The sequence below is a fragment of the Tiliqua scincoides genome, chromosome 5 (assembly GCF_035046505.1).
Source record: "Tiliqua scincoides isolate rTilSci1 chromosome 5, rTilSci1.hap2, whole genome shotgun sequence".
NCBI classification, from domain to species: domain Eukaryota; kingdom Metazoa; phylum Chordata; class Lepidosauria; order Squamata; family Scincidae; genus Tiliqua; species Tiliqua scincoides.
Window position 1 is genome coordinate 64,194,002 of NC_089825.1, and position 27,552 is coordinate 64,221,553.

General features: G+C 42.1%; 1 protein-coding gene across 1 annotated transcript; it reads right to left on the reverse strand.

Annotated features, from left to right (window-relative positions):
* Positions 1–1,839: 1,839 nt before the first annotated feature.
* PDIA4 (protein disulfide isomerase family A member 4) lies at positions 1,840–22,891 on the reverse strand. The gene is made up of 10 exons (XM_066629092.1): positions 22,633–22,891; positions 18,773–18,938; positions 17,322–17,527; positions 16,582–16,720; positions 15,286–15,491; positions 12,999–13,157; positions 11,370–11,521; positions 7,895–8,051; positions 7,569–7,802; positions 1,840–7,060 (listed from the first exon to the last, which is right to left on the reverse strand). Exons 1-10 carry the CDS (start codon positions 22,724–22,726, stop codon positions 6,645–6,647), a joined length of 1,929 nt encoding a protein of 642 aa, XP_066485189.1. The 5' UTR covers positions 22,727–22,891; the 3' UTR covers positions 1,840–6,644.
* Between the last annotated feature and the right edge of the window lie 4,661 nt (positions 22,892–27,552).

Genomic DNA, 27,552 nt, shown 5'->3' on the forward strand with positions numbered 1-27,552 from the left:
GGTCCGAAGGTAGTGGGTTATTTCAATTGATTGTTCACAGTCAGTTACAGATTGATCTCCTCGTTCTCTCTTTCCCCCCCTTCCCACTACTGCACTTGACTAGTCTTTTGCTTTATCTCCTTTTCTTATTGCAGTGCTGCTAAAGTCACACCAGAAACATTGCTGTAAAATGTGCAATTCTCTCAACTCTCTATTCTCAAGAATAGGTTTTGCAAAAACCTTGATCATACCATGAAATGCCCTTTAGTTATATTGCATAAATTAATACTTTAATATTAATTAAATAGTAATGATAATATTATTAAATATTAAAATATTTAATGCTGCAGGGTGCATTTAAATATTATTAAAATATTTAATAATAAAATTAATGTATGGGCAGCTATGGAATGGTTTACTTCACCCTGCAGCTTTATGTGTGCACAAATGATTTGTTATGTTTTAAGAGGAATGATCCCTTGACCATGAGATACTTTCTTTTGTGTTCATACATGTGCAGTACTTCAGTTCTCTTTGTGATTGTCTCATCACCAGCTATACAATTATGTTAAGATGATTATCCATTATTCAGGGGTCATATTATTCAGTAGTAACATAGGTGTTGAGGAAGTCACAGGAGCCCTTGCATTCAGAACATGATGGGTCTGTGAAAAACCCACAAGCAAATACTATACCCCTAAGTTTTCTCTGGATCTGAAACTTTGTCTTGGCAACATGAATGTGTGCCTTAGAAAGGCACTTGGGGTAGCTGTAAAGAAAAAAAACACACATGTATTTATAACAATAAATTTAAAGGAATTTGATAATTGTCAATTCAGGGTCAGCTCATTCATGAGACCAACTGACACAGTTGCCTTAGGTAGCAGACTGGTGGGGGGAAACGCCACTTGCCCCCACTGCTTCTTACTCTCCTTCACTCCCTGGCTTGGAAAGGCTTGGAAAGGGAAGTGGGGGACAGAGAGGAAGAGGAAATGTGGAGGGGAGGACAGTGCTGAGCTTGCTTATTAGCGATTGGGGGGTGCAGAGGCTGGCAAATCATCTGGCAAGGGGGTGGAAAAAGCATTTGGCAAGTCGACTCGTGTCAGGAGATCTTTGGCCAGCCCTCTGTCAGCTAAAGTGGGCTAGAGCCAGGAATTAGGAAAAAAAATTAGGAAAAAAAATACAATAGGTTGTAAGTATTGAATGGCAAACATTCCATTATTACATTTTGAGGCCAATCCTATGCATGTCTACTCAGAAGTAAATCCCATTATAATCAATGGCACTTACTCCCAGCTAAGTGTGGATAGGATCTCAACCTGAATTATACATCCATTATTAGTCACTATTTGGCAGCCCATTCCAATCTACTTTCCTGGGAGTAAGCCCCATTGACTCTGATGGGACTTACTTCTGAGTAGACATGCATAGGATGGGGCTGTAAGTGACTAATGCATATTGAATGTATATTTTTGACTCTGGCTCCAATAAAGTTCCTCAAATTTTGTGATTTTTGGAAGCAGTTATTTTGAACCCTAGGTGCGTCAGCTGGTTTTTCACCATGTATCTCCCAGTAACCATCATAATGTTTGAAAGGAAAATGCATGCTTGGAATAGAAAATCTCCTGAGGACATTGTAAAAACCTAAAAACTGTGGTTTCTCCCAGCTCTCTGGTGTGTTAGCAACTCATGGTCACAGACACAGTTCTCCTTTTCAAACATTTTGGATGCCTATCAGAAAATTGGTAGTGGACAGGCAGCAAAGTCATTCATTTATTTATTCACTCAAAGCATGCATTTGTTTTTACTATTTCTTTGTCAATTATATGTGCACCCACCAATAAACACACAAGACAGAGGTTTGGATGAACTGGGCCATTTTATTGAAACTATAACAAAACACCTGCAGCAGTGAACCTAACTCCAACCCCCCAAGCATGTGGGCCACTAAAGCTGAAACAGTGGTGATCTACTTTCCACAGCAATCAAGGGGAAGCAACCTGACTCAAAAACAGAGCGAGCTTATCACAGCCAACCCCAAAGGGGTCAAGGCAGCTGAATTGCACTGCTTGCCACAGGGTGAAAAGCCTAGAGCAGTGTTTCTCAAACTGTGGGTCAGGACCCACTAGGTGGGTTGCGAGCCAATTTCAGGTGGTTCCCCATTCATTTCAATATTTTATTTTTAAAGTATTAGACTTGACGCTATCATGGGATATGACTGCATCTGGGGAAATGTTACAGACTTGTACTTTTAATAAGCAACTATGTATATTCTTTTAACAGTGATAGTCAATGGACTTACTCCTGGGTAATTATGGGTAGGATTGCAGTCTAGGATTGTTAAATTTTCCAGCTTGATGATGTCACTTCTGGTCATGACATCACTTCCAGTGGGTCCTGACAGATTCATTCTAAAAAGTGGGTGCCAGTGCTAAATGTGAGAACCACTGACCTAGAGGTTGTTGTTGCATCCTTGCCAGCCAGCCTCACCGCGCTAATTTCAATAGAAGCTGTTTTCCCCATTACAGTACAAAGTAATTGTCAGTCATGGGTCAGCTACGCCGCAACCTGTTTTGTTCTTGTTCAAAGATTACATCATTTCTGTCAGACCAGATTTCTGATTTAGGGCACAATCCTAACCAGATCTACTCAGAAGTAAGTCCTATTTTGTTCAAAGGGGTTTACTCTCAGGAAAGTGTAGTTAGGATTGCAGCCTTAGTTAATAGTATGAGTTCATTTTGGATATAACAGCTATTATGCTTAGGAGTCATTATGTATTTTGTTCTATGGTTTATACAATTGATAGGTTTTCATTTATTCTGCAATTGAGACAGTCATTCATTCTGGAGGAGGGTCTTAAAGCAAAGACTTGCTTTGCCATATGAAATGCTTGTAAAAGCCACATCAGTACCAATGATTTGGAGTTTTCTCCATGTGCCACCTGTAATCTGAAAGCTGCCTCACAGCTTACATATTTATTGCATACTGTATTCATGGGACACCTGATAAAAGCAATACCTTCTGAAACTACAGTTGGCACAGAATACAGAAGCCTTCATGTTGACACAAGCCTGGATTTTGACAAACTTGTTTCTCAAACTATGTTAAATCAACATAACATCTCCATTGGATTCAAGTTATTTCTATGTCCAGTTCATGCTACTTCTGACTTTTAAAGCCTCTAACCATTTGGGACCCAAATTAGAGTTGCCAACCTCCCAGGACCAGGAGGCAGGAAATGAAAAAGGCCTAGTCTTGTGAATTGTCACTTGCTTACCTTGTCACAATTCCAGGTTGAGCCTTATTCGCATGGGTTCTGTTCCAAGCACTCAAGTGGATGGCAAAGAGCAAATCAATTAAAAAAACAAAGTTTCTTTGATTTAAAAACAGCCTTGCTGACCTTTATGATGTAAGGTAAAAGTCATTAAGAAGACAATCCATCAGTCATCCTCCAAGCACTTCACTCAGCCCCTTTCACCAATGCAAGGTGATGTGTTCAGGAGGAAGGGGTTGCCTGGAGAGAGGATTGATGGATTGTCAGCCAGCTGCCCTCTCTCATTAAGGAGGCTAGTTAAAGGACTGTTTTTAAACTGATTTTAAAGGGATGCATTTTCCCTTTTCTCTAGGGATCAGCATATTCCTTCTCATTTGCAGTGGCCATTTGTGCTGAGTCAAATCCGTGTATAACAAGGCTGGACCTGTATATGCCCCCACAAGCTGAGAAAAAATGGTCAGTAGAAAAATAGTCCATGCAAGGAAAATTGGGCAAATCACTTTTGCCAAAGAATTTGTGGATGCTGAACTGAATCTGTTATTTGTCAAACTATATTGTGATGTTCAGCAGTCAAAATCCTCAAAAAAAGAGTTGCGACTTCCAAACACAGAGTGATTATTACATGAGTTTTGCATCTATTGGGCCCTCCTTGTCCATGGGCTTAGCATCTGAGGATACAAAGGCTGAATCTCTGCTTCAGAAGGCCTCCCAGACCAGAAACCACTCAGAAGGTCTCACCACACCTTAGAACACCTCCTGGATGAGACCAGAGGTCTCCAACAGAAAACAGAAATGGCTGCTGGTTGCATCTGGGGGGTCAGTGCAGCCTCCAGGTAACTGCAGTGCTGCACCACCCTCACCTTCCATGGATTCCAGTATCTACAAATTTTGGCATTCATAGGGTTGTCCTAGAACAGAGCCCCTGTGGGTACCAAATGCTTACTGACTAGCATAGTTAATTTTAAAAAAATGTAAAATCTTGAACTGTTGAAGCACTATCATTTTTGAATTGGAATATATCAGGGTTTTGTGTGTGTGTGATTTTTGTTCTAAGAGATGCAAACAGAATGGACATGGGGAAAAGAATATCACATTACAGAGTTAATTTAACATTGCTATGAGGTTCACTACAGTATTAAAAAAATTTTTTGAAAAAGGAGGCAGAAAAAGATTTCAGATGAACCCAACAGTATAACTGTTGGAAAGCTATAGAAATGCAAACAAAAACGGTATGTCTAATAAAAATGAGACTATTGGGAACAATCAAGCATATGCTGCTTTCTCTCCCAAGTATATATCAGCTTCCATTCCTCCATCTAGGAAGAAACCATTAAAAGCTAACACATTTGGTTTCAAGAAAGTAGATTTTCAGAAGTTATCTACATATTTTTCCTCAGGAAAAAAGATTTCATGCTGCACAGGTTTTTAGCAAATGCTGTCACTTAGTTGTTGCAGTTAATGAGCTAGTGCATATTTTGACATTCTCACGTGCTGTGTGGTTGTCCAGAACAGCAGAGGAAGGAATAATTACATAATGACATCGGTAGAATAAAAAGCATTTACAGGTAGTGCTTGACCAAATCAATCAACTACTGTATACTGGAAATAAGCACTATTGCAATGTCTGATATGGAATAAGCTGGTGGACTAAGCTTTTAGAAATGGACAATATTGTTAAAGCAAGTGGCTATGTAGGCTTCTGGTTCAAAGACATTTGAAACAGCTTTCTTCTAAAGAACACTTTAGGGTATAAAAGCCTCACTTGAAGATTATAAGACCTATGCTTTAAGACAGATTTTTTTTGCTTCTTTGTAGCTTTTTGCTATAGTCACAAGAAAATTTTCAGCAGGAGTGCTATCATTTCTTTTATCCACCCCTTTTTTCCCCTTTCTTGGTACTGCCTGTCATATTTTCTGTTGAAAAATACCAACCTGGAAGCCCAGGGAGCTGTGCTCAATGGATCAGTGACATGTACATTCTAGAAGGGTACTACTCTTTCCAACTTATCTGCAGAACCACCCACTTTAGCTACTCACTATAGTGATGCTGTTTAGTTCATCCATGTCATATCCATCACACAAAAGCAATCAATATTTTTGTAACATTCACTATGGATACCGTTTATATAATTGGTTAAAAATTGTGACCAGACTTCTGCTGTTACAAATTCTATTTTTTCTAATTCTGGAGTTTTCCAGAAGCTCCTACTTATGTTGCTTTGAATTGGTTTAAAAAAAACTTATAAATATTTTAAAAAGATGGTAGCATAGAAAGCTTATGAATACGAATTATTTCACGACGCTACTTTTAAAATAGCAGTGTGGAACAGAGTCAGCATACAGACTGGTTTCTTAGTGTCAGCATTAAGAAGCTATTCAGATGCAAGGCTAAACCATGTTTTAGGTCTAACTAAAACATCTTGAACTCACACCCACTTCCCACAAACAAAGCAGAAATTTCTGGTCCCTGTTTGGTGGTACAGATTGCCACAAACAGGACTGGGAGTTTCTAATGTCCGCATGCAAAGGGGAAGAGCATGTGAGCTCAAAACCTGTGCTTGTAATGCCTTGCTGTGGCATTATGGCTGAATAATTTCTAAAATGTAAGTTACTGAAAAGAAACCAGACCAGAGAGGGCTGTTGGCTAACATTGGCTACTGAAAGGCAGGTTAAATGCTCCATGTTTCCGTCTGCCAAGATTTCCTTTGGCTGTAGCCAGAAAATACAGCTGCTTTGAATGTCCATCAGGGACATAAAGTTGGATATAAATTTGTAAATAAAGTATGAGAAAGATAAACAAGAACTAAGATGCCAACAGTATATTCACTGGGTTAACTAATCAAGTAACAGCATCAAGTCACAGCATCTCTCTGCAGCGTAATATAACTCTAACTCACCACTTTGAGTTTTTTTAAACAAAACATACCAAAAATTTGATCTTTGAATAGATGCCTGTTTACCAGGGACAAAATGTTGGCACTGCAATAGCCAACAAATGCTGCTTCTCATTTTGAATAAATTCATCCAGAAATAGAGATGTGCAACAAAGACAAAACCAACTTTGTTTGGGAAAAAATTTGTTTGAACACTTTTACAGTATTAACAAGACTTTGCTCAGGTGTAAAAAGAAAAATAGAGAATCAAGCTCAAATCAGTCACAAAAAAATAATGTATTTCTTTTAAGAGACCAAACTGTTAACTAATTAAAAAAACCCAACATTCATATCAAGTTCAGTGTTCAGATATCTCTTGCAATACAAAAAAAATCACATACTGCATTATTTTGCAACCCCAAAATCCCCAATGCTCCAAATGCCGAGTTGTTCCACCTAAACAAACTTTCAGTAACTTTGAATTTGTCTGTGTTTTGTCTTGCGTGATTCTTACTCCCTCTAAAGTTCCTCTTTTGTCCTGCTTAGCTTGGTGGCATGTTCTTCCACAAATTTGCTCAAATGCTCCAAATCTCTCTCCCCACTTTCATATTTAATAGGACTCTTTTTATTGTTGCTGGGAGCAAAATAGATAGTGGGGAATCCATCTGCTTTGTAATGGTTGTCGCTGATATCATTGGCAGTAGCATCCATTTTGGCAATAACCAGATTTTTCTGGTTCTTGTACTTTTTCCCCAGCTCAGTATAGATGGGCTCCAGCTTCTTGCAGTGTCCACACCAGGGAGCATAGAACTCTATGAGGACATCAGAGTTTGGATCCATCACTATAGACTCAAATGTTTTACCAACTACAACTTTCACAGGGCCCTTGTTGTTTTTTGGTATTGGCTGGGATTTCAAAATAGGTTTCAGTTTACCTAGGGAAGGAAAAAAACAAACAACTCTCATAAAAACTTTCAAACAAACATGTCAGCTACAATCATCCTTGTGAACCAGCCTGCAAGGTTTACTTGCTCATCTATACCTATTCCAATCACTTTATCTGTGCAGAAAAGAAAATGCCAACTTTTATAAAGCTTTTCTTCCTAGTCACCTGCAGATTATGCTTACTTGCCACAGGTGTTTATGAAAAAAACTGTTTAATCTGGATTTTCAGACTTGTGGGAAGTGCCTATTGAGACATTTGCTTACAACAAATGATGACACTGGGCACGCAAAGTACACAACTGAACATTCCAAGAACTGTACAAAATCTAACTCTATCTGAAAGTGTGGAGACTTCGAGAGTTTTTCCCTATGCCTGGCATTACATCTGGTTCTGTCCAAGCTCTCAAAGAGAGTCTACTAGCCTCAGTGACTGTTTAGATATGGGCTAGTTGTCCCACTGAGGAACGGAAGAATGCAGCTGGGATGTGGACTGCTTACCTTTTTTGAATGACAAAACAAATTCCTTCAGTACATCAGAATCAAACTCTTCTGGTTCCATGGCGTACTTCTTGCCTTCTTCATCAAAGATGGCAGCATTAACATCTTCCCCACTATCAAGCAGTCCAAGGTCCTTAATCTCAGAAGAAAAGTCATCTTCATCAGCAATTGCAAAAGTATATTCTGGGAAGTCCTTAGCCACCACCAACACTTTGTTCCGCCAGTACTGAGTAGCTGAAAACATCCAACACACAGTAAGTTACAGAATTCTAGGTTTGTCCTGTGCCAGGTTTTTAAGAAGATGTTATCTTTTAAGTTCTACTTACCAACACGATAATCAAAACTAAAGTCTACGGTGAAATATATGACTACCAGAGGTTTTTTAGTATATCTCTTAGCATCATTGGAAGTTGTGCGATGGCCAACGAGAGGCAAGGCATGTTTCAACACAAACTCTTTCACTTCAGCAGCATCAGTGGATTCCTTTTTTTTTGGGGGGGGGAGGGAGAACAAAAAAGGTAAGTTAAAACTGGTAACAAACAGAGGCAACATTTGGAAGAATTTCACACAGGAGCAACCTCTTTAAAAAAATGGAGCCTGTTACAGTCTATACTCTAAGGCAGCGGTTTCCAACGTGTGCCGTGAGCCTGTCTCAGGTGTGCCACAGGGCCAGAGGAGACAGGCAGCTGCTGCTGCTTTGACCCTCAGGTGGCAGCCAGCAAAAAAGGAGCAGCAGCCACAGCTGCTTTGCATCTCCTGCTGCTGAGCTGCAACCCAATCCTCATTTACCTGGGAGTAAGCCCTATTGACTATTATGGTGTTTACTTCTGAATAGACACACCTAGAACTGGGTATCAAGTCTGCCCCGCGAGCTGATTGGGCAGCCAGAGACGCCCGGAGGAGAGTGAGTGAGAACGAGGGAGGCAGGAGCTGGCAAGCAGGTTGGAAGGGAACTAGTCTGCTGAGGCCACCAGCCCAAGAACTGGCTGGCCTGGCAAAGGATCCATGAAAGCCCCTTTTCCTGCCACACTTGCCTGCAACTGCCCAAAGTGACCCTCCCTGTCTTGGCTTTTGCCTTTTGGAGGAAGGACTTTGGCCCACAATCCTATTTACAGTTACCTGGGAGTAAGCCCCATTGAATATTATGGGACTTACTTCTGAGTAGACACGCCTAGGATTGGGTATTAAGTCCAGGCAGAGAGGTCCGAAGTGAGAACTAGGGAGGCAGGAGCAGGCAGGAAGCTAGCAAGTCTGCTGAGGCCACCAAACCAAGAACTGGTTGGCTGAAAGGGTTCTGGTGCCACAGTTTGCCTGCAACTCCCCAAAGCAACCCTCCCTGCCTTGTCTTTTGCCTTTTAGGGGAAGGGCATTGGGCCACAATCCTAGCCACACTTACCTGAGAGTAAGGCCCAATGACTATAGTGGGGCTTACTTCTGAGTAGACATACTGCCTAAGATTAGGCTTTTGGTTGCACTCTGTTTTCTTAAATACAGGAGCAGGCAATTGGCACTTCTCCCCTCCCCACCCCCTCCCAGAGGCACATTCCACCTCCCCAAATCTCATAATCTTCTGAGCAGACCTGGTTAAGACTGTGCCCTTTGTCATGCAATGATTTAATTGTATTAATTGTATTAATTAAAAACTGTAAAAATAATTTAATGTAACTAAAAAACTGGTAGTGTGCCCTAACAATTTTAGTGCCTTGTCAGTGTGCCGTGAGCTGAGAAAGATTGAAAATGGCTGTTCTAAGGTATAGACTCTATACTTTTACTGAAGATATTCTACACTGCTCAGCTCAACATCAATAATTTGCCACAGAACCCAGACTGCATGCTGCATTACAGATAGCCTTACAGAAAATTCCAGCTTGCCCACTTATAACCACCTGTCAATGGGCAGCTTAGCTGGCAGATTCTGATTCTAACATAAGTCCACTCTGGAGGCAGAGGCTGAAAAGACCTATAACACATTGACTATATAATTCATATTCTTATGCTTCTTCTCCCCCCTACCCACACTGGTATTTATCCTCACTGAATCCTTGTTATAAGAACATAAGAACAGCCCCACTGGATCAGGCCATAGGCCCATCTAGTCCAGCTTCCTGTATCTCACAGCGGCCCACCAAATGCCCCAGGGAGCACACCAGATAACAAGAGACCTCATCCTGGTGCCCTCCCCTACATCTGGCATTCTGACTTAACCCATTCCTATAATCAGGAGGTTGCGCATACACATCATGGCTTGTACCCCATAATGGATTTTTCCTCCAGAAACTCGTCCAATCCCCTTTAAAGGCGTCTAGGCTAGACGCTAGCACCACATCCTGTGGCAAGGAGTTCCACAGACCGACCACGCGCTGAGTAAAGAAATATTTTCTTTTGTCTGTCCTAACCCGCCCAACACTCAATTTTAGTGGATGTCCCCTGGTTCTGGTATTATGTGAGAGTGTAAAGAGCATCTCCCTATCCACTCTGTCCATCCCCTGCATAATTTTGTATGTCTCAATCATGTCCCCCCTCAAGCGTCTCTTTTCTAGGCTGAAGAGGCCCAAACGCCGTAGCCTTTCCTCATAAGGAAGGTGCCCCAGCCCCGTAATCATCTTAGTCGCTCTCTTTTGCACCTTTTCCATTTCCACTATGTCTTTTTTGAGATGCGGCGACCAGAACTGGACACAATACTCCAGGTGTGGCCTTACCATCGATTTGTACAACAGCATTATAATACTAACCGTTTTGTTCTCAATACCCTTCCTAATGATCCCAAGCATAGAATTGGCCTTCTTCACTGCCACCGCACATTGGGTCAACACTTTCATCGACCTGTCCACCACCACCCCAAGATCTCTCTCCTGATCTGTCACAGACAGCTCAGAACCCATCAGCCTATATCTAAAGTTTTGATTTTTTGCCCCAATGTGCATGACTTTACACTTACTGACATTGAAACGCATCTGCCATTTTGCTGCCCATTCTGCCAGTCTGGAGAGATCCTTCTGGAGCTCCTCACAATCACTTCTGGTCTTTACCACTCGGAAAAGTTTGGTGTCGTCTGCAAACTTAGCCACTTCACTGCTCAACCCTGTCTCCAGGTCATTTATGAAGAGGTTGAAAAGCACCGGTCCCAGGACAGATCCTTGGGGCACACCGCTTTTCACCTCTCTCCATTGTGAAAATTGCCCATTGACACCCACTCTCTGCTTCCTGGCCTCCAACCAGTTCTCAATCCACGAGAGGACCTGTCCTCTAATTCCCTGACTGTGGAGTTTTTCAGTAGCCTTTGGTGAGGGACCGTGTCAAACGCCTTCTGAAAGTCCAGATATAAGCCAGTTCCCATCCTGTTTGCTTCCTCAACAACTCAGCTCTTGTACCTCCCTCATCCTGTAATACTCTACCCTAGTTGTTTCAATTGGACAAACTTGGGATTTACTCACTTCAGCTATGAGAGCTCTAGCTTTGATTTGCCTTTAAGAGGAAAACCTTTCACCACCTGCAGAATTGCAGGGAAATTTTGATCCAACATTTGACTCTCTCACTCTCTCTCTCTCTCTCTTACACACACACTCACACACACACACACAAATAAGGGACAGAAGATAAAATCCAGTGTAAAAGAGCAAGTGCCACTGTGGATTAGGGTTACTGTTCAAGTCCTCAATCAAAAGCCCAGCATCTAGCAACTTCTGCACACAACAGAACAAGACTGCTTGCCTTTCATTTCATGTCTGAGCATTAAGACATGAATAGATTATAGATACAACATTTCAACTTTATTTGTACCGTACCCTTAAAGCTACTTACTTTAAGATCCAGAATACGCATTTTGGGTTCATAGTCTGACTGAAACTTTTCAGGCTGCATCACCACCAGTTTCCCAGGACCCACTTTTAAGAAGCTTGAAATTTCATTGCTGAAGGTATGATGAAATTTGTACTGTTCTCTCAGATTGTTAGCTGGGGAAAAGAATCAGTTAAATTTCTGGATCAGAAATGCAAACAGTTGTACTGTGTAAATATTTTATCCTGAAGCATATAATACAAAGCTTCTCAAGTTGCACACCCATAACGAAGAATAAGGTAAGCCCACTCCATGGGGCTCTGAAATCCTATAAGCTACTAGACTTCTTGGGTTTGTTCCCAGCACTGGTTACACCATGTATCAGTCAGATCCATCTTTCATGAAAGGTCTTTTGGTTTTTTTAAAGGCATTGTTCCTAGTAATAACCACATATCCTCAGTAATTAATTCTGTAAGTCATACATTGTATGCAGTGTTACTTCCTTTCATGAACTTACTGCTAAATCAGTTGATTTCACTGGATGACTAAAAGAGAAAAGGACTCTTGCCACTTTCTCCACACCATTGAATTTTATAAATCCCTCTTTAGTCCGATTTCTGAAGTGAAGTGTCAACTGCTTTACCCTCTGTCAATAGGAAATGTGCTCAAATTACTTGAACTGTTAATCAGTTTTTTCTGTAGTTCCTAATTCTGAGAAAAATTTGGAAATAGGTTAAGGAAGAGAGGACAGAGGACTGAAATCTTCATGTCTCCAGTTTTGATACCTGCCTAAGTGAAATACGCAAAAAAAGAAAAAAACTTGGGGACCTCCCCAGCTCTACACACACTCTTTCATCAACATGGAGTCTATCCTATTGCCTTGTAACTGGCCTGTAGACAGCAGCTCATTTAAATTACCTTTTTAGTTGCTCAAATCACCTCACAATATCCCATGTGCTTGTTTCCTGCTTGCTCCTGGCTCCAGCACAAGTTCTCATTCTGACCTTCTAAGCTCTCCATAGCTTTCCCTACTTACCTCCCTAGTTTCATGTACAGCTAGTATCCAAGACCTTCACTCTTTCCATTCCACAACCCTCACATATCCTTGTCATTCAGGATAAGACCCTGTCCCTTCAGCCTAGAATTCCCTCCCAGTTCACTGGCAGGATTCCTCCTCTTTAGAAGCCATCTTTTCTGCAAAGCCTTCAGTGCTACTCCAATCCCTTTGTCCTACTACGACTAAGCCTAAGAGCGTAAAATACTATAACAGAAATTCTTCCCCATTTGCCATGGCACCACTCCTTTTCTTTGTTGCCTCCTTTTGTCTTTTTAAGAAAGAGAACCCCTTTGGGTAAGGGATGCATTTTCTTTTCCACTGCAGTGTGCCGTAACTTCAGTCCCATGTGCATACGTGTCTCCATGCTCTTTGCAATGAGGAAAGATCATTAGGTTAAGTGAAGGCAAGCTACGTTTTGAAGATGACAAGGTGCTACAGCCACCAGGGAGGGGATATGCTAGTTATATTAAAAAATTTAGTATATACCAATTTTAAAAAACCTCTTCTACTCATTTGCAGTCTCACGAAAGTCTTATAATACCTACAGCTTCCAATGTGTAAGTAAATGCTGATAACATATACAAATAAATACTTACCAGCATCTTGATACAATTGGTAGATTGGGTCCTTGTCTCCTTTAAACATCCCAATGAGGATAACATCATCTCTATCTTTCAAAAATTCTTGTACCTGTTTGACAGCTTGTATCTGTTTGGATGGAGGGCCAGACTGTTCGATCATGTAATCAACAATTCCTATTAAAAGAACAGGGACTGGCATTATTGCTTGACCAAAAAACAAACCAAACTAGTAGCAAAGCACAATTTTAGTGCTTTACAATTAAACGTGAAGATGTTATGGACATACTGTTATGAGCATTGGAGACAGGGCTTTGATTTTTGCTACTATAAGATAGGATTGAATTTCCCACTAACGGAAGCCTACAGCTGTAATTACACTTTTATACACATATGTATATTTTAAATAAAGGACACAGTCTAATATTTCAAAATAACAGATTATCAGTCTTTTCTGGGATGGTCATATTTTGTATGTTTTTCATCTAAAAGAAGCATCACTGGTTACATGTAAATCAGAAAATTAAGGAAATGTTCCCATTTCCTTATTGCCATATGCCACAATTTAGGAGAATGTGAATATTTTTTAAAGGCTTTATCATTATATAAAATTTTATATTCTCCATTGTATGTACGTAGTATCATTTACACCCAATAACCAGGTTCAGTTTAAAAGAGAACCTTTGTAATATGGTTCACAGCTCTTGTCTGTGGTTGGTTCCCATGGTGCATTGCTAACAGCATTTTCAGAATCATACAAATCTATGCCAGGGTGCCCAAACCTGGGGGCCATCTGCGGCCCACGGGGTCCCCAAATCTGGCCCACAGGGAGCCCCTAGTTTCCAATGAGCCTCTGGCGATTTGCTGGAGCCCATGCTGGCCCAGTGTGACTACTGTCAGCACGAGGGCCAGCTGTCTGACCTCTCACAGAAGCTGCAGGCTGAGGGCTCCCTCCGCTGCTTGCTGTTTCACATCTATGAAACAGCAGTTACAGCAAAAGAAAGCTCAGCCTTGCTTTGCACAAGGTCTTTTATAGGCCTTGAGCTATTGTGAGACCTTCATTCATTCATGTAAGTTCCATCTCTAATATATTCACTTATGTAAATTTATTCAAATTTTTAAGGTAAATTAATTTTTTCCCCGGCCCCCAATACAGTGCGAGAGATGTGGCCCTACTGCCAAGAAGTTTGGACACCCCTGATCTATGCAATGCCTCCAGTGTGAGTAGAGTGCAAGAGATGATGTGGAAAGGACCCACAAAGAGTGTGGAACCTGTAACACTACTGATGCAAGGGGGGAGCAGCAACTACACTGCAAAGATACTACTAAAACAAGGCCCAACACCAGATTAATGATTATATTTAATAATAACAACAGTTATTAATAATAATAATAATTATTATTTAACCCTTCTCTTGTAGGCCCAAGCAAATTATGTTACTCTGATCTCAATGGGATTTTATTTAGAGCATTTTGCCAGTGCATGTATCGATCATTCCCAAGAGTATCATTGTCCAGGTATTACATGTGCCCATGCAAGTATGTGACTGGAAAGTCAGGTCTGTAGCTGTGGGCCTGAAACCTGTATTTTGTCAATGGGTCTCAAATTCTATTCTGAAGAATTACTGGATTCTTCAGTGAGATCAATAAGACAATAAACTTCTCTGAAGTAGTAAGTTACCTGCCCCCAACCGTGTAATGTGTAGGCATAAAAAAAAAGGATAAGTACTTTCAGTTCACATAAACTATGATGTCCAATGAGACCACATTCTTGGTAATTCTTACCCCCACATTCTTTGTTAACGTACTGCATTCTGCAGCAGACCTGCAGGAGTTCCTCAACATGCAAGTCAGAATGAAAAAGGCTCCATAGAACTAGGATGTTGACAGACTTCAAAAGTAGTAACATTCTACCATCCCCATAACAGTTTGCCGCCTGTACATGAAATTACAAATCAAACCACATACAATTATAGACCAATTGTAACAAATTGGTGTAATATACTGGTGTAGTTTCCAAGGAAATAAGAAACGCTGCAACACTGCAGATATAGCAGTTCCAAAATGCACACAGGCATTCCAGAATGCAATTTTGACATTTTCATGCATCAGTTCCAGGACAAGAGCTAAATTTTTAATGCGTTTAACTTCAACCCATGCTGATATCTCAGCTCATGCGCTCTCGGATTTAGTTACCAGCCTCTTAAAACGTGGGCAGACCCCAAACTCATGGTTTTGTTTAAAGAACAAAGAAGGCAACTCTCAAACATTTTGCAAATAAAAATCAGAAATGTTACTATCATACCATATTTCTCTCTTGGGCCATTGTAGTCAAAAGCTTTGCCCTTGCGGAAGATCTTTAGAGATGGATATCCAGAGACATCAAATCTCTTTGCAAGCTCCGTTTCTGCAGTAGCATCAACTTTAGCTAGGGGAATAGGGGGGGTACGCTTGCTAAGCTCTTTTGCTGCTTTTTCATATTCTGGAGCCAATCTCTTGCAATGCCCACACCTAAGGGGAGGGGAGAGAATGAGAGAGAGGGGTAATTTCACAGGCAAAAGTGGTTGTTTAGCTTTTCTACAGCTGGAGGAGGAAGATGATCCTTCTCTCCCCATACTTAAGTTTTAGCATATGTCAGTGCTAGGGATGTGTTTTTAATAATAGTTGATATTTTGGACTGGATGCAACAAGCTATTGTGTGTACATATTTCACAGGTTCTAGTTCCAGATGCAAGTGAAAATGCCTCATATTCATTTTTGCATATAAGTGACTCAGATACAAGCCTGACAATGTTGTCAACTAGTGCACAAATTCATATGCAAGAATGAACACCTGTCACCAATAGACAGCCTCACCATTCTCATATCCAGAGAAGTTCTTTCTAATGGGAGTTACAGTGCAGTTTCAATACAATTCTATAATAAGGGATAAAAGGAAACCCTATATTTAATGTGGCACCAAGTATCCATGTCTCTTTTAGCCTGTTATAGAATGCTAGAAGAGGAACTCAAGAAGCAGTCAGCTGAAATGCTAACAGGAAGTTTACTGTTAGAGTTCTGGTTGTCTCTTTCCTGCAGTGTTCCAGCTGACTTCTTGAGTTACTCTTCTAGCATTCTAAAACAGGCTGCAAAGAGACAAGAGTGCTTGGCACCACAATAAAGGAAAACAGTTGGAATGGGCACATGGGGGCTGCAGATAAGTGAATCTGCAGATATGGGGGACACACCTGTATAAATACTGTATTCTTAATAATATCCCAAGATATAGGATGGTGGAAACAAAAGAGATGTGCAAAACCTTTCCTAACAAAGAATATCAGAGTGCATGTCACAAACTTAAGAACTGTAGGGTTTTGCTGTCTTACAGTAAAACCTAGAAATGAAGTGTTGCCTTGAACCTGTATGTTAGAAGTGGGCTACGTCAAAAATGCGTGGCTGTACTATACATGGCTGTACTCATTACTACTCTTTTGCATGAGATCAAAGGACATGCTCTAGTGAATACTACATGTCAGATATACATTAGTACTGGAGATTATGGTGACAGCTCCTGTCCAGGCAACTCCCAATTTAAAAAGCTGCTTGTAGTGTTCCATCTTACCATGGAGCATAGAATTCAACCAGAATGATGTCAGCCTCATTCACTGTTTCATCAAAGTTATCTTGGGTCAACACTAATGTAGCTTCAGGTGGAGGAGTCCAGTCAGGCTGTGAAACCTCTTTCACTTTAGCCACAATTTCTGAAAAATTTGAAAGAATTACTGAACCCAGAACCTTCTGCATGCAAAATATATGCTCTACCACTACATTACAGCCTCTCCCCAAATTCTTATCTGATCAATTATCATTAAATTATGTTTTTCTGGAATTCCAGATTTCAGTGACAGAATTTTATGACAAACAAATTTGTTGCCACCCATTCAACTGATAAGATACATCTCCAAGATTGCTAGATGGTCTACTTTTACTTAAAACATTTTTCTTTAGCATTACAATGACACAAGTGGTCTATACATCCCCTTACCAGGTCTTTGCTCCAAGGGAATATGAATTACTCTATTGTAAATATAACACATACAGTTGTTTCACAGGGAGGTATACAAATTTCCCCTTTGCAGATGCCCAGCAGAATGCTAAGAGGATAGGCAAGTCACTTGTGGATCTTCAGGCAACACATCCTCATAACATGTAAGCAGTTCTTAGCCTTCTTTTTATTATAGAAACTACCAGCAAAGGAGTTCTGGCATACATGGAGTAGACTAGAAGAAACTGATAGCAACTTGCACCTAAAGCAAGAAGATTCCATCTTCTCATGCAGAACTAAGTAGTGGCACTGCTTACCTGCTTCTGTTCGTGAGCCTTCATAATCCACAGCCTGTCCCTTCTTCAAAATTTTGATGGTAGGGTAGCCACTAACATCAAAGCGACCTGACACAGTAGAGGCTGATGTAGCATCTATTTTGGCAACTGGGATTGGAGGATCATTTTCTTTCAGCGTTTTGGCTATTTTCTCATATTCTGGAGCAAACTGCTTACAGTGCCCACACCTGAAGGAAACACACACACACACACACCATAACCCAGTAAGATTTGAATATTTCTACTCATTTTTTACAACAGGAACGGGCAGTTTTCCAAATACAATTAGAGCTGATGTTATTTCACCAAAGTTCTTGACAAAGTGGCATATTCACTAGCAGTGCTCATGTTTTTGCTAGAAGGGAGAAACTTCCTGGGTCACTGAATGCTCTGATTAGCTCAACTGCACTAATATCTGGAGCTCACAAAGTTCAAGAATCTACCAAGTGGAAACCAGCACTATATTAGCGTGGACTGATTTACATCAGTAATTTAAATGACCAATTTTTAAATCAAATTGCCCATTGATTGCCATATATTCTCTAACAGTGGCACAAACTTGACCATTAAAATCATGTTAAGTTGATATACATGATATACACTATATCACTACAGTGATTATATATATACACACACACACACATATATATACACGCACATACACACACACACACACACACACATATATAGTGATATACACTATTCAGGAAATTATACCTAAAAATACAAATTAACTTGAATTTTACTAATTTTAGATCATGTTACAGAACTCTGCTTAATGGACAACTCAGCTGGTTTTATGTTAGGCAAGCTGAAGTTCTGCAGAACGACACATAAAAATGTTCAGAGCAAATTTCACATTACTACAATCTTAAATACTACAAGATTTTCACATTTACAACAGTCTCCCAAAGCTGCTATGCCAATTTTAATCTTTATCAACCTGTAACAAACAGTATTTTATTTTTCACATTTTTATACCACCCTTCCTCCAAGGAGTACAGCGTGGTAAATGTGGTTCCTTCCCTCTTTCTGGCCTCACAACAACCCTGTGCGGCAGGTGAGGCTGAGAGATAGTGACTAGCCCACAGTCATCCAGGAAGCTTCATGGCTGAATAGGGATATGAACCTGGATCTTCCAGGTATAAGTCAAAATCCCAAACCAGTGCATCATCCTAGCTAAAAAGCTGTCTTTAAAGCTGTCTTTAAATAGTCACCATGGTCACTTCCTGGTCACCTCCCCAAGGTACAAAGTTGGTCAGCAAAATATGAATGCAAGACAATGGTTAGAATTTACACATGGTAAAAATTTTAGTGCTAAATTTAATCTCAATAATGGCTATGACAAAGAAAACAGAATATCTGCCAGATATTCTAGAAGTCTGAACAGGCCTTTAGGGAAAGGATGGAAACAGTGGAAGTACCAAGCTTACCATGGAGCATAGAACTCAAGAAGTACAGTATCTTTGCCTTCAACAAAGGAATCAAAGTTGGAATCATTCAGTACCAATACACCATTTTCCTCTTTTACTTCTGAGTCATCATCATCAATATCATCATCACTATCATCATCATCTTCTTCTTCATTGACAACAGATTCTGAGTAAAGAGGGAAAAGTGTTTCACATTGTAATACACATGAAAATAATGACTAAAGATGTTTGTTTTTGTTGTATTTGTAAGTGAGTAATTTTTTGCATTGAAGACTGCAACATAATATTAGATCTGATGTTGATGCTTAAAAATTCACACCTATGAATAAAAATATAAACCACCACATTTTGCATTTTAATTCTACAAATTTGCAAACAACACCATTTTCAAACACCTCTTGAGATGGCTCACAAGAACAATAGGATTATACATATTGGCTGCCAGAACACTAAAAATCTGCACTAGTTGCTGTATAGGCAAGTAGATCTAAAGCTTTGCAGGCAGATACCCAACTATTTAGCTACAATCCAAATATGAAACTGACTACTTCCACCTAGCATTTAGTTGGCCTTCCGGACACACAACCCCCCCCCCCCCAAGCCTTCAGTTTTATTAGTGGTGCTCCTAGAACTTTTCTCCTTGTGGCACCTCGAACACTGCCCATCAAAGAGTTCACTAAAGTTGCTCTTTTATTCCCAATGTAGTATCCCCCCAAAAGAAAAGCATTGTCAAGCATCTGTTGGGCCACAATAGCTGGGTTAGTGGTCCAAGTTTTGCTTGGTGAACCACAAGTGGCACAGACTTTCAGAGCAATTCTATGCATGATTACCTGGAAGTAAGACCCACCAAGTTCAATGGGGCTTACTTTTAAGTGAGTGTTGATAGAACTTAGCCTAATTTCTTAGTAATCATGCAAAGGATTGCATTGAAAATCTAGTAAGAAACCTGTGACAGATATTTGTGATAAACAAAGGCCTTAAAGTTCAACTTGGTGGTTTGTGTACTAGGGAGACAAGGGGTGCACAAACAAGACTACTCAATCATGCAGTACACCCAAAGATTCAGTTGAAAGCGTAGGCCAAAACCAAATGTGCTACTAAAATATTTGACTAGAAACAAATGCATGTATAACTCATTATTCAATTATCTCCAGTGTGCTAGTATTGCCTATATTCAGCTCTTTGTAACTTAGCCCCTGGAGATTTCAATGACTACTATAAGGGTGTGGGGTGGGAAACAAAGTAGATAAGCCATGAAGGATATTTCCTGGTTGCAATTCCCCCAACTCCCAAGGACTTGTAAGAACACCTTTCAACTAGACCTGCATTTTAAAATATTGGAAGAGGCAGCTTCTTCAGTTCTAAGGCAACATGTACATCCAAGTCTATCCACAAGTCAAGTGGTGACCCCCAGATTAATGCCCATAACTTTCTGAAATAACATATTATTTCTTTCAAGGAAATTGTTGTAATAGCAGTATTTATATTCCATTTTTTCAACAAAAAAGTTTCAAAGTGGTTTACAGAGAAAATCAAATTAAATAATTCCCTGTCCCTAAAGGACTCACAAACTAAAAAGATGCAGAAGAACACCAGGCAAACAGCTACTAGAGAAGTCAGTGCTGGAGTGAAGAGGGACAGTTACTTTCCCCCTCCTTAATATAAGAAGAACACCACTTGCCCAGGGCACACCACAAGTGCCCCTTGCCCAGTTAGCAGGTGATAATGACTAGTTTTTTTTTGTTCACATATGAAGTGAGAATCCTTACTTTCAATTCTAGTGTTGATCTCAACTTACACTTGGGAGTTGAACTGATTATAGTGAATGGACTGATTTAATTATATGTGTTTAAACCAGCATCATTAAAAAGTGTAAACATATTGTCTCCAGAGAACTAATTTGTATAATAGAGTAAAACTATGAGCACTACTGTACAAACCTCATGCATAGGAATTATGCAGTACATAGCTCTGTTTCTATAAGAGGAGGCTGAAATGACTATAAACCAGATTATACAAAGATACTAAGAGTAATCAAGTACTAGGCAGACCTAACAATCTTTCTAAAGTTATAAAATTTAGCTAAACCCTATCTATAGAACAAGTAAAACACCAAATTAAAACAAACCCAGATCACTAGCTGGGACCCCAAACATGACACCACTGAGCAAAAGTACTTCCAGATCTGCCTCTAATACTTCATCCAGATTGCTAGCACTGCAGGAGTATGTTTCTGAAGTGAAAAACAGATAATGAAAATGGCTGAAAGTAAGATCTTCTAATCAGTACTCTTCCGTATTTTAAAAATTTTCCCATATAATTTGGGAATTTTGATGCTTGTTTTCCATGCACTACCATGAAAATTTTGTAAAGTTTCTTATAGGCTGTAATCCCATTATAATCAATAGGTCTTACACACAAGTGAGTATTGGCTATAATGGGGCATACATATGAGTAAACATGGATAGGATTGGGCTCTAAGTCATATGCTGGACATCAGACAGCTCAGGATTTTAGGCCATTTTGCATTACTCCAAGGAGGACTCAAATTCGCAAATATATTCAAGAAAAAAGTCTGCAACGCTAAGACTCCAGTCAGGAGACACTACATTGTTATTCAATTTTATCTCACATCAGTTGTAACAAGAACAAATAGTTTACAGCAGCTTCACTCAAAAAGCTACAATCCTACATGTGTTTACCTGGGGAATATTACTCAGAAGTAAGTCCCATTGAATTTAAGACAGTTAGGCTTGCACTATGAAATTCACTAACATGAGTCTCAGTGGAATACATTTCAAGGCCTATAGAATCCAGTAGTGTTTCCAAAAGCAGCCAGATGCCTCTGGATAACTACAGATAACTTGTCTCTATGATTTAATACATGAAGGTGTACTTGCTAAGTTCCATTTAGCTATTGCTGCAAAATCTAACCAGGCCTTCTCTTCTTTAGGCACTTCTGAAGAACTGGAGTCTTTCAGGGCATAATCCTAACCAACTTTCCAGCACTGAGATGAGGCAATGCAACTTCTTAAGGGAACAAACACTGCCTTACCTGGAGGAGGCCTCTCTGAGTGCCCCTCGACTGCAGGATGCAGCACAGCCCCATTGGCACAGCTATGCCTCAGTTCGATAACCAAGTTTGACATTAGGAACACCGTCATTCATTTTCCAAAGTGCGCCTTACATAGTTAGCCCCTTGCTACCCAGCCCACAGGCGCACACATTCCATACCTGTTGTGTATATGCAACGCTGGGCAGAAATGGCTTGAAGACACACTCCACACCCTACTTACTTGGCAAGGATTTTTGCCAGCAACCAGGAACACCAAAAGGAGTAGCAGAAGTGGTGTGCAACTATACAGAAGGGCCCTGATTCTTTGGTCTCAGCAAAGCAAGACAGTAAAGTCTCTGGAGGTGTTGTAAGGGGCCTAATGGATGCACCCAAAACAGCGTCATCACTTCTATTTGCACACATGCTGCTTTCCCAAGCGGTGGCGTAGCTGGAGGGGGGCGAAGCACTCAAGCTAGCAGGGAGGTGGGCAAGCGGCCCCTCCCTTCAGAGCCATTCCCGGCAGGGGCACGGCTCCGTTTTGCCCCCCCCCGCCGGGAATGGCTCCGAAGGGAGGGGCCGCTCGCCCACCTTCCTTCCAGTCTGAGTACTTCGCCCCTCTCCAGCTACGCCACCACTACCAAGGTCTGTCCCACCTACTTTGCTCCCCCACAGCTGGTGCTGTCCAGCCACAAGCGTACCAGTCCCTCCCCCTGGCCAAAGGCCTTCCTAGGCGCACGAGGGTGTGTGAGGTACTCAGTACTGAGGCCACCTGCCTCGAAGCCCCTTCCTCAGAGCAGCCACTCACCTCCAGCTGGTTCCTCAGCCTGGCACCTCGTCAGCACAGCCAGCTGGGCCAGGGCCAGCAGCAGCGTCACGAGGCACGCTCTGTGGATGTTCATCTCGGCGTCGGGACCCTAGCTCTTCCCACCTACCCCTCCACCAGCCTCTGCTCCTTTTCCTCTCCAAGTAGGAGAGCCTCCAAGATGTAGTCCCCTCTGATTGGCTGCCACGCAGGCTTCCTCAGCCAATCAGCAGCCACTGGGCTGAGGGCACGTGAGGGGCTTTCTCGCAGCTGGGAGAAGAGGTCAGCCTTCGGCCCCTAGCTGGCTTGCACTCTTGCACAGTGCAGGCCCCCCTCCCCCGCGCTACTTCCTAACGGCGGTCCTTTGATGTCAGCTCTCAGACACAGGAGAGACTCTACCACCACACGACAGAGAGGGGTGTGAGCGCGAGGCGCGTGCGGAGTTTTAAAAAACGGCACGTTGGCTCTGAGGTGCCTCTTTCTGATTGGCTCGCGCCGAAGCCACCAATCACGAGCTGCCACTCGTTGGGCAGTGCAAACAAACCCCCGAGAGGAGGGCGGGGGAAAGAAAAGGTAACGAGGATTGGCTGTGAGTGGCTCGTGCGCGCGCGCGAAGCTGCTTCTGGCGTTGTGATTGGTCGGTTGCGCTCACAAAGGCAGTTGGGGGCGGGGCTGTCAGCTAAACTGGAGCCGCTGAGGCTGTTCCACGTCAGTAGGGCTGGTGGGGAGGCAGGTGGTGCTTGAATGCTGGTGAGGGCAGCTTTAGGCAGGCCTTAGTGGAGGATGCTTCAGTTCTCTGCTTCAGCGTGGGCAGGCTAGCAGCCCAATCCTGTGCATGTCTACTCAGAAGTAAGTCCCATTGTGTTCAATGGGGCTTATTCCCAGGAAAATGTGGCTGGGGTTGCAGTGCTTTAGCCTCTGAGGAGAGCTGTTGCCACACTTAGAGTGGGGCTGGGTGTGTCTTATACTAAGGGTGTCAAGCATAATGCCTGCAGGCTGTGCGACCCCCCAAAAGTCATTGATCTGGCCCTCATTATAATTGGATTCTCCCAATTTGCTAATTGGACTCTCATATCTTGAAAAAATGGACAAAATTTGCACATTTTCTCTTCTGTCATTTACAGCTAGTGAGATTCTATGTGAGAACAAAGTACTTATTTCTGGCCATCTTCTGCTTAATGATGTCACTTCCTGCCTAATGATATCACTTCTGGCCCTCAGCAAGCACTATCAGTGCTAATTTTGATCCTCTGTATGAAACGAGTTTGACATCCCTGTCTTATACAGTGTCTTTCAACCAATTTTATAAAGGACTGTTGGGAGCTAATGTTGAAATGTGATATAAGGTTTAAAACTAATGCTGTAAAAACAGACATAAGGGAAAGAGGCTATAAGCCAGCTCTAGAAAAGTCCTCATTTGGTTCTTGAGTGACCATATAGCTTTGCTGAAAGCTTGAAGCAAACTTGTTAAATGAGAGCTCCTTGAAAAGGGATTTACACAGTGGTTCTAGTAGCCACCTGTTGAATTAATTTTGGGTGCTTAGGTGCTGCAATGAGTGACCTTGATTTAGCTGTGAAAACCTAATGACCCACATGCAAAGTAAGTATGTGCAATGCAAAAGTTAAACTAGTGGTGTGCTAGTTTCCAAGACTAGTTTTTTCTTATCAACCAATGTGATTTCTATCAGTTGCTGGGATCTCTGCTCTCTGTGGTGGACATCTTTGTAATATCACAAGCAACATGAAAAGTAGAGGGAATTGTTTTTTTTAATGGAAGTCTGGCTGCAAAGAGATGCATATAGCTGTGCAAGTGCCCACTTCCTTTTCCAGGTGGGTTTTGGCTCATGTTTGCTACATACCTTAGAACTGAAGAAACTCATTCAGTTGTTGTAGTCTTTAGTCCTTAGCTGGCGCTAGGTGAACAGGTTGTCCTCTCAACCATGTTGCTGTAGTTGATTCTGGGTTCCATGTGTCACATATGACATATTTCTACTGTTAATAATATTTATAGCCTTGTCAATTGCTGGTTCCTTAGATCTTCTTCAGTGTGTTCAAGCAATGTTTTTTTTTTTTGGAGCTGCTTGCTTGTTGAACTCTCCAGTAGGGAAGTCGCGTTCACCAAAGGAGCTTTTGTAGCAGCTGGCTAGTGTTCATTCTGTAGATGTGGCCAAACCATTGCAGTTTGCTTTTTTTGGATTTATTCTTCAACTGATGGTTGATGATCACGCCTTATCTGAATTGTCTCATTAAGATGGCGATCACGAAGAGAGACACCCAGGATCTGTCTCAAGCATCGCATTTGGAAAACCCGAAGCTTGTTCATATCTGATTTGACCATGTTTCTGGTCCATATAGGAGAATTGGCAAGATCGGTTCTCTTTCTCTTCCAGCACTTTATAGTACAGGTCAGACTGAAAGGTTTTTTTTTACAAGATGTTGGGAGTTGTGGTCTTGCAAACGTACATACATAGGTATTTATATACCGCCTTTCTGTTTGTTAGACACATTCAAGGTGGTTTACATGGGCAGGCTAGTCTAAACCACCATTTTTCAGTGGGGTTTTTATAATATGTTCTGTGAAAATTTACAGACACCTCTGTCACTAGATGTTGCGTTCATAGTGTGGTGACCTTTACTGAGTGCCATTGAGCTTCAGCAGGAATTGTAGATCATAAAATCATTTCTCAAGGTTGTTTCTATTCTTGCCGGCTGGCCTTCGCACACTTCCCTGCTCTCTCACAGTGGTAATCAGCACATTAGTGACTGTCCTGCCACAACAAGTACAGCAGCTTGTCACAGCCTGGCATTGTGTCTTCCATCCAGAAATGCTACCACAGATTCTCCTGCTTAATTCTTCAGGTAGTAGTGGCAGCTCAACCATCAGACGCCACCTTTTGCCCACCTCTTAGATACTCCTCCGTGGAGGGCAGTAGCTTAACCAGTTTGATATACAGGTTTAGCCTATTTATATACTGATTTTTTTATACACAGATTTGACTCAACAGGAATGGTCCCTGCAAGTGAGAAGGAATGTGCTAATCCCTGGAGAAGGGGAAAAATGCATCCCTTTAAAATCAGTTTAGAAAACTGAACAGTCTTTTAACAATAGCCTCCTTAATGAGAGAGAGAGAGAGGGCAGCCCGCTGACAATCCATCAATCCTCTCTCTCCAGCGGACCCCTCCCTTCCCCCTGAAAGAAAGGTGATCGCTTTGCATTGGTGAAGGGAGGGGTTAAGTGAAGCTTTCTAAGCTCTTGGTGGAGGACTGGTTGATGGATTGTCTGCTTAATGACTCTTATCTTAGAGTCAAAAGGTCAGCAAGGCTGTTTTTAAATCACCAGAGCAAAGAAACTTTGTTTTTCAAATTGATTTGCTATAGTGGGTTTTTTGCCATCCAAGTGAGTGCTTGGAATGGAACCCATGCAAAATAATTAGTCTCAACCTGTATCTCCATATCCTCCTATTCTGCAGGGAGTCCCACTAATACATTGGTTCCCAACCTGAGGGTCAGGACCTCCAAGGGTGTTGCAAGCTGATTTTTAGGGGCATACAGAGAGCTAGGCAGATCACCGAAAGGCAAGGCTTAAGAACATGGTTGGTGAGAATGTGAGGTGAGATAGAAAACATAGTGAGAGTCTGGGTGTTCTGGCTAGGGAAGAGGCTTCTTTATTAAACTACTACTACTACCTCAGTGCTTCCTGCTGCAGGGGAACTACCCTTACCTTGGGCTCATCTTGGTCTGTGAGTGTGTATCCAAGTCTATCCCAGATCTGTCTGAGGGGTATTTGTGCTTTCCCTGTGCATGCCTAGCTAAGTCTCGCTCTGTGGGGAAAAGGAAAGGATTGGGATGAAGAGGGGGTGGGGGAGGGGCGCAAAGAAGTGAGGAATTGTAGGCATAAATGTTACCGGCAGCTGTAGTTTGGAAGGTCTGGCTGTTGAAGTTGAAATATTTGCAGGACAGGCAAGAATAGGAGTGAGAGAGCCCAATCCTGAGCTCCTGGGGCGCGGCTGCGGCAGCGCAGAAAACGGCTGCCACTGCATCCTCCAAGCCCATGGCAGCTGCGGGTGGCACCTCAGGAGAAGGGGACTTTTGTCCCCTTCCCCCAGGTAAAGGGAGTAGCCCCGCAATGGGGCGATTCGATTCACTGCCGACCAAAAGGTCGGCGGTGAGGTAAGAGCCTTCGTGTCAGGCGCCGGGCCTGACGTGGGGGCTCTGGATCTGGTGGAGTGCTGTTCTACCGGTCCCACCTCCCTCCCTCCCCATCACATGCCTCCTCCCCTGCCCGCCTCCCTGTCATGCCTCCTCTCTGCCCTCCACCCCGCTTTCCTCTCTGCTACTCAGTGGTCTATGCGACCATTGAGTGGCAGCCGGGTGCCCATCTGGTGCTAGCCCAGCACCGGCCAGCACTGGGCTAGCACAGGCACTCGCCCATGTTATGGCCCACAAACGTGCCTTATGGCACGTTTGCAATGGTGCACACCAGCGGTAAGCCGGCTGCTGAGCTCAGGAATGGGCTTAGAGTCAAGATCTGTATTGAAAGATGGTGGAAGAGTGGCAAAGGGCAAGTAGAGAGGGCTTTTGGGAGCAATCTGCAGGTCACAGTCTACTGCTAGATCTCCATTCCAACTGCTTTCCTCCTTCCTGTGTGGTTGTCCACCCTGGTCGTCCACCTAATTTTTATTCCGTTCATGCAGCCTTCCACTCCTATCCTGAAATTAATTTGGTGCTGTGTATTACTGCAGTGTCTTTTTCATTGCATCCCCTCCTTATCCCTGTCCTTCTGTCTGCCTTATTCTGCATGACCGTATATGTGCATGTGTGGGCACACTTCCATGCAGTGGAGTGTTTTGCTTGCCATTGATTGTATTGATTGGCAAATGAAGTGTCAGGCTGGGGTTTTGAGCCTCTACACCCCAGCTGTAG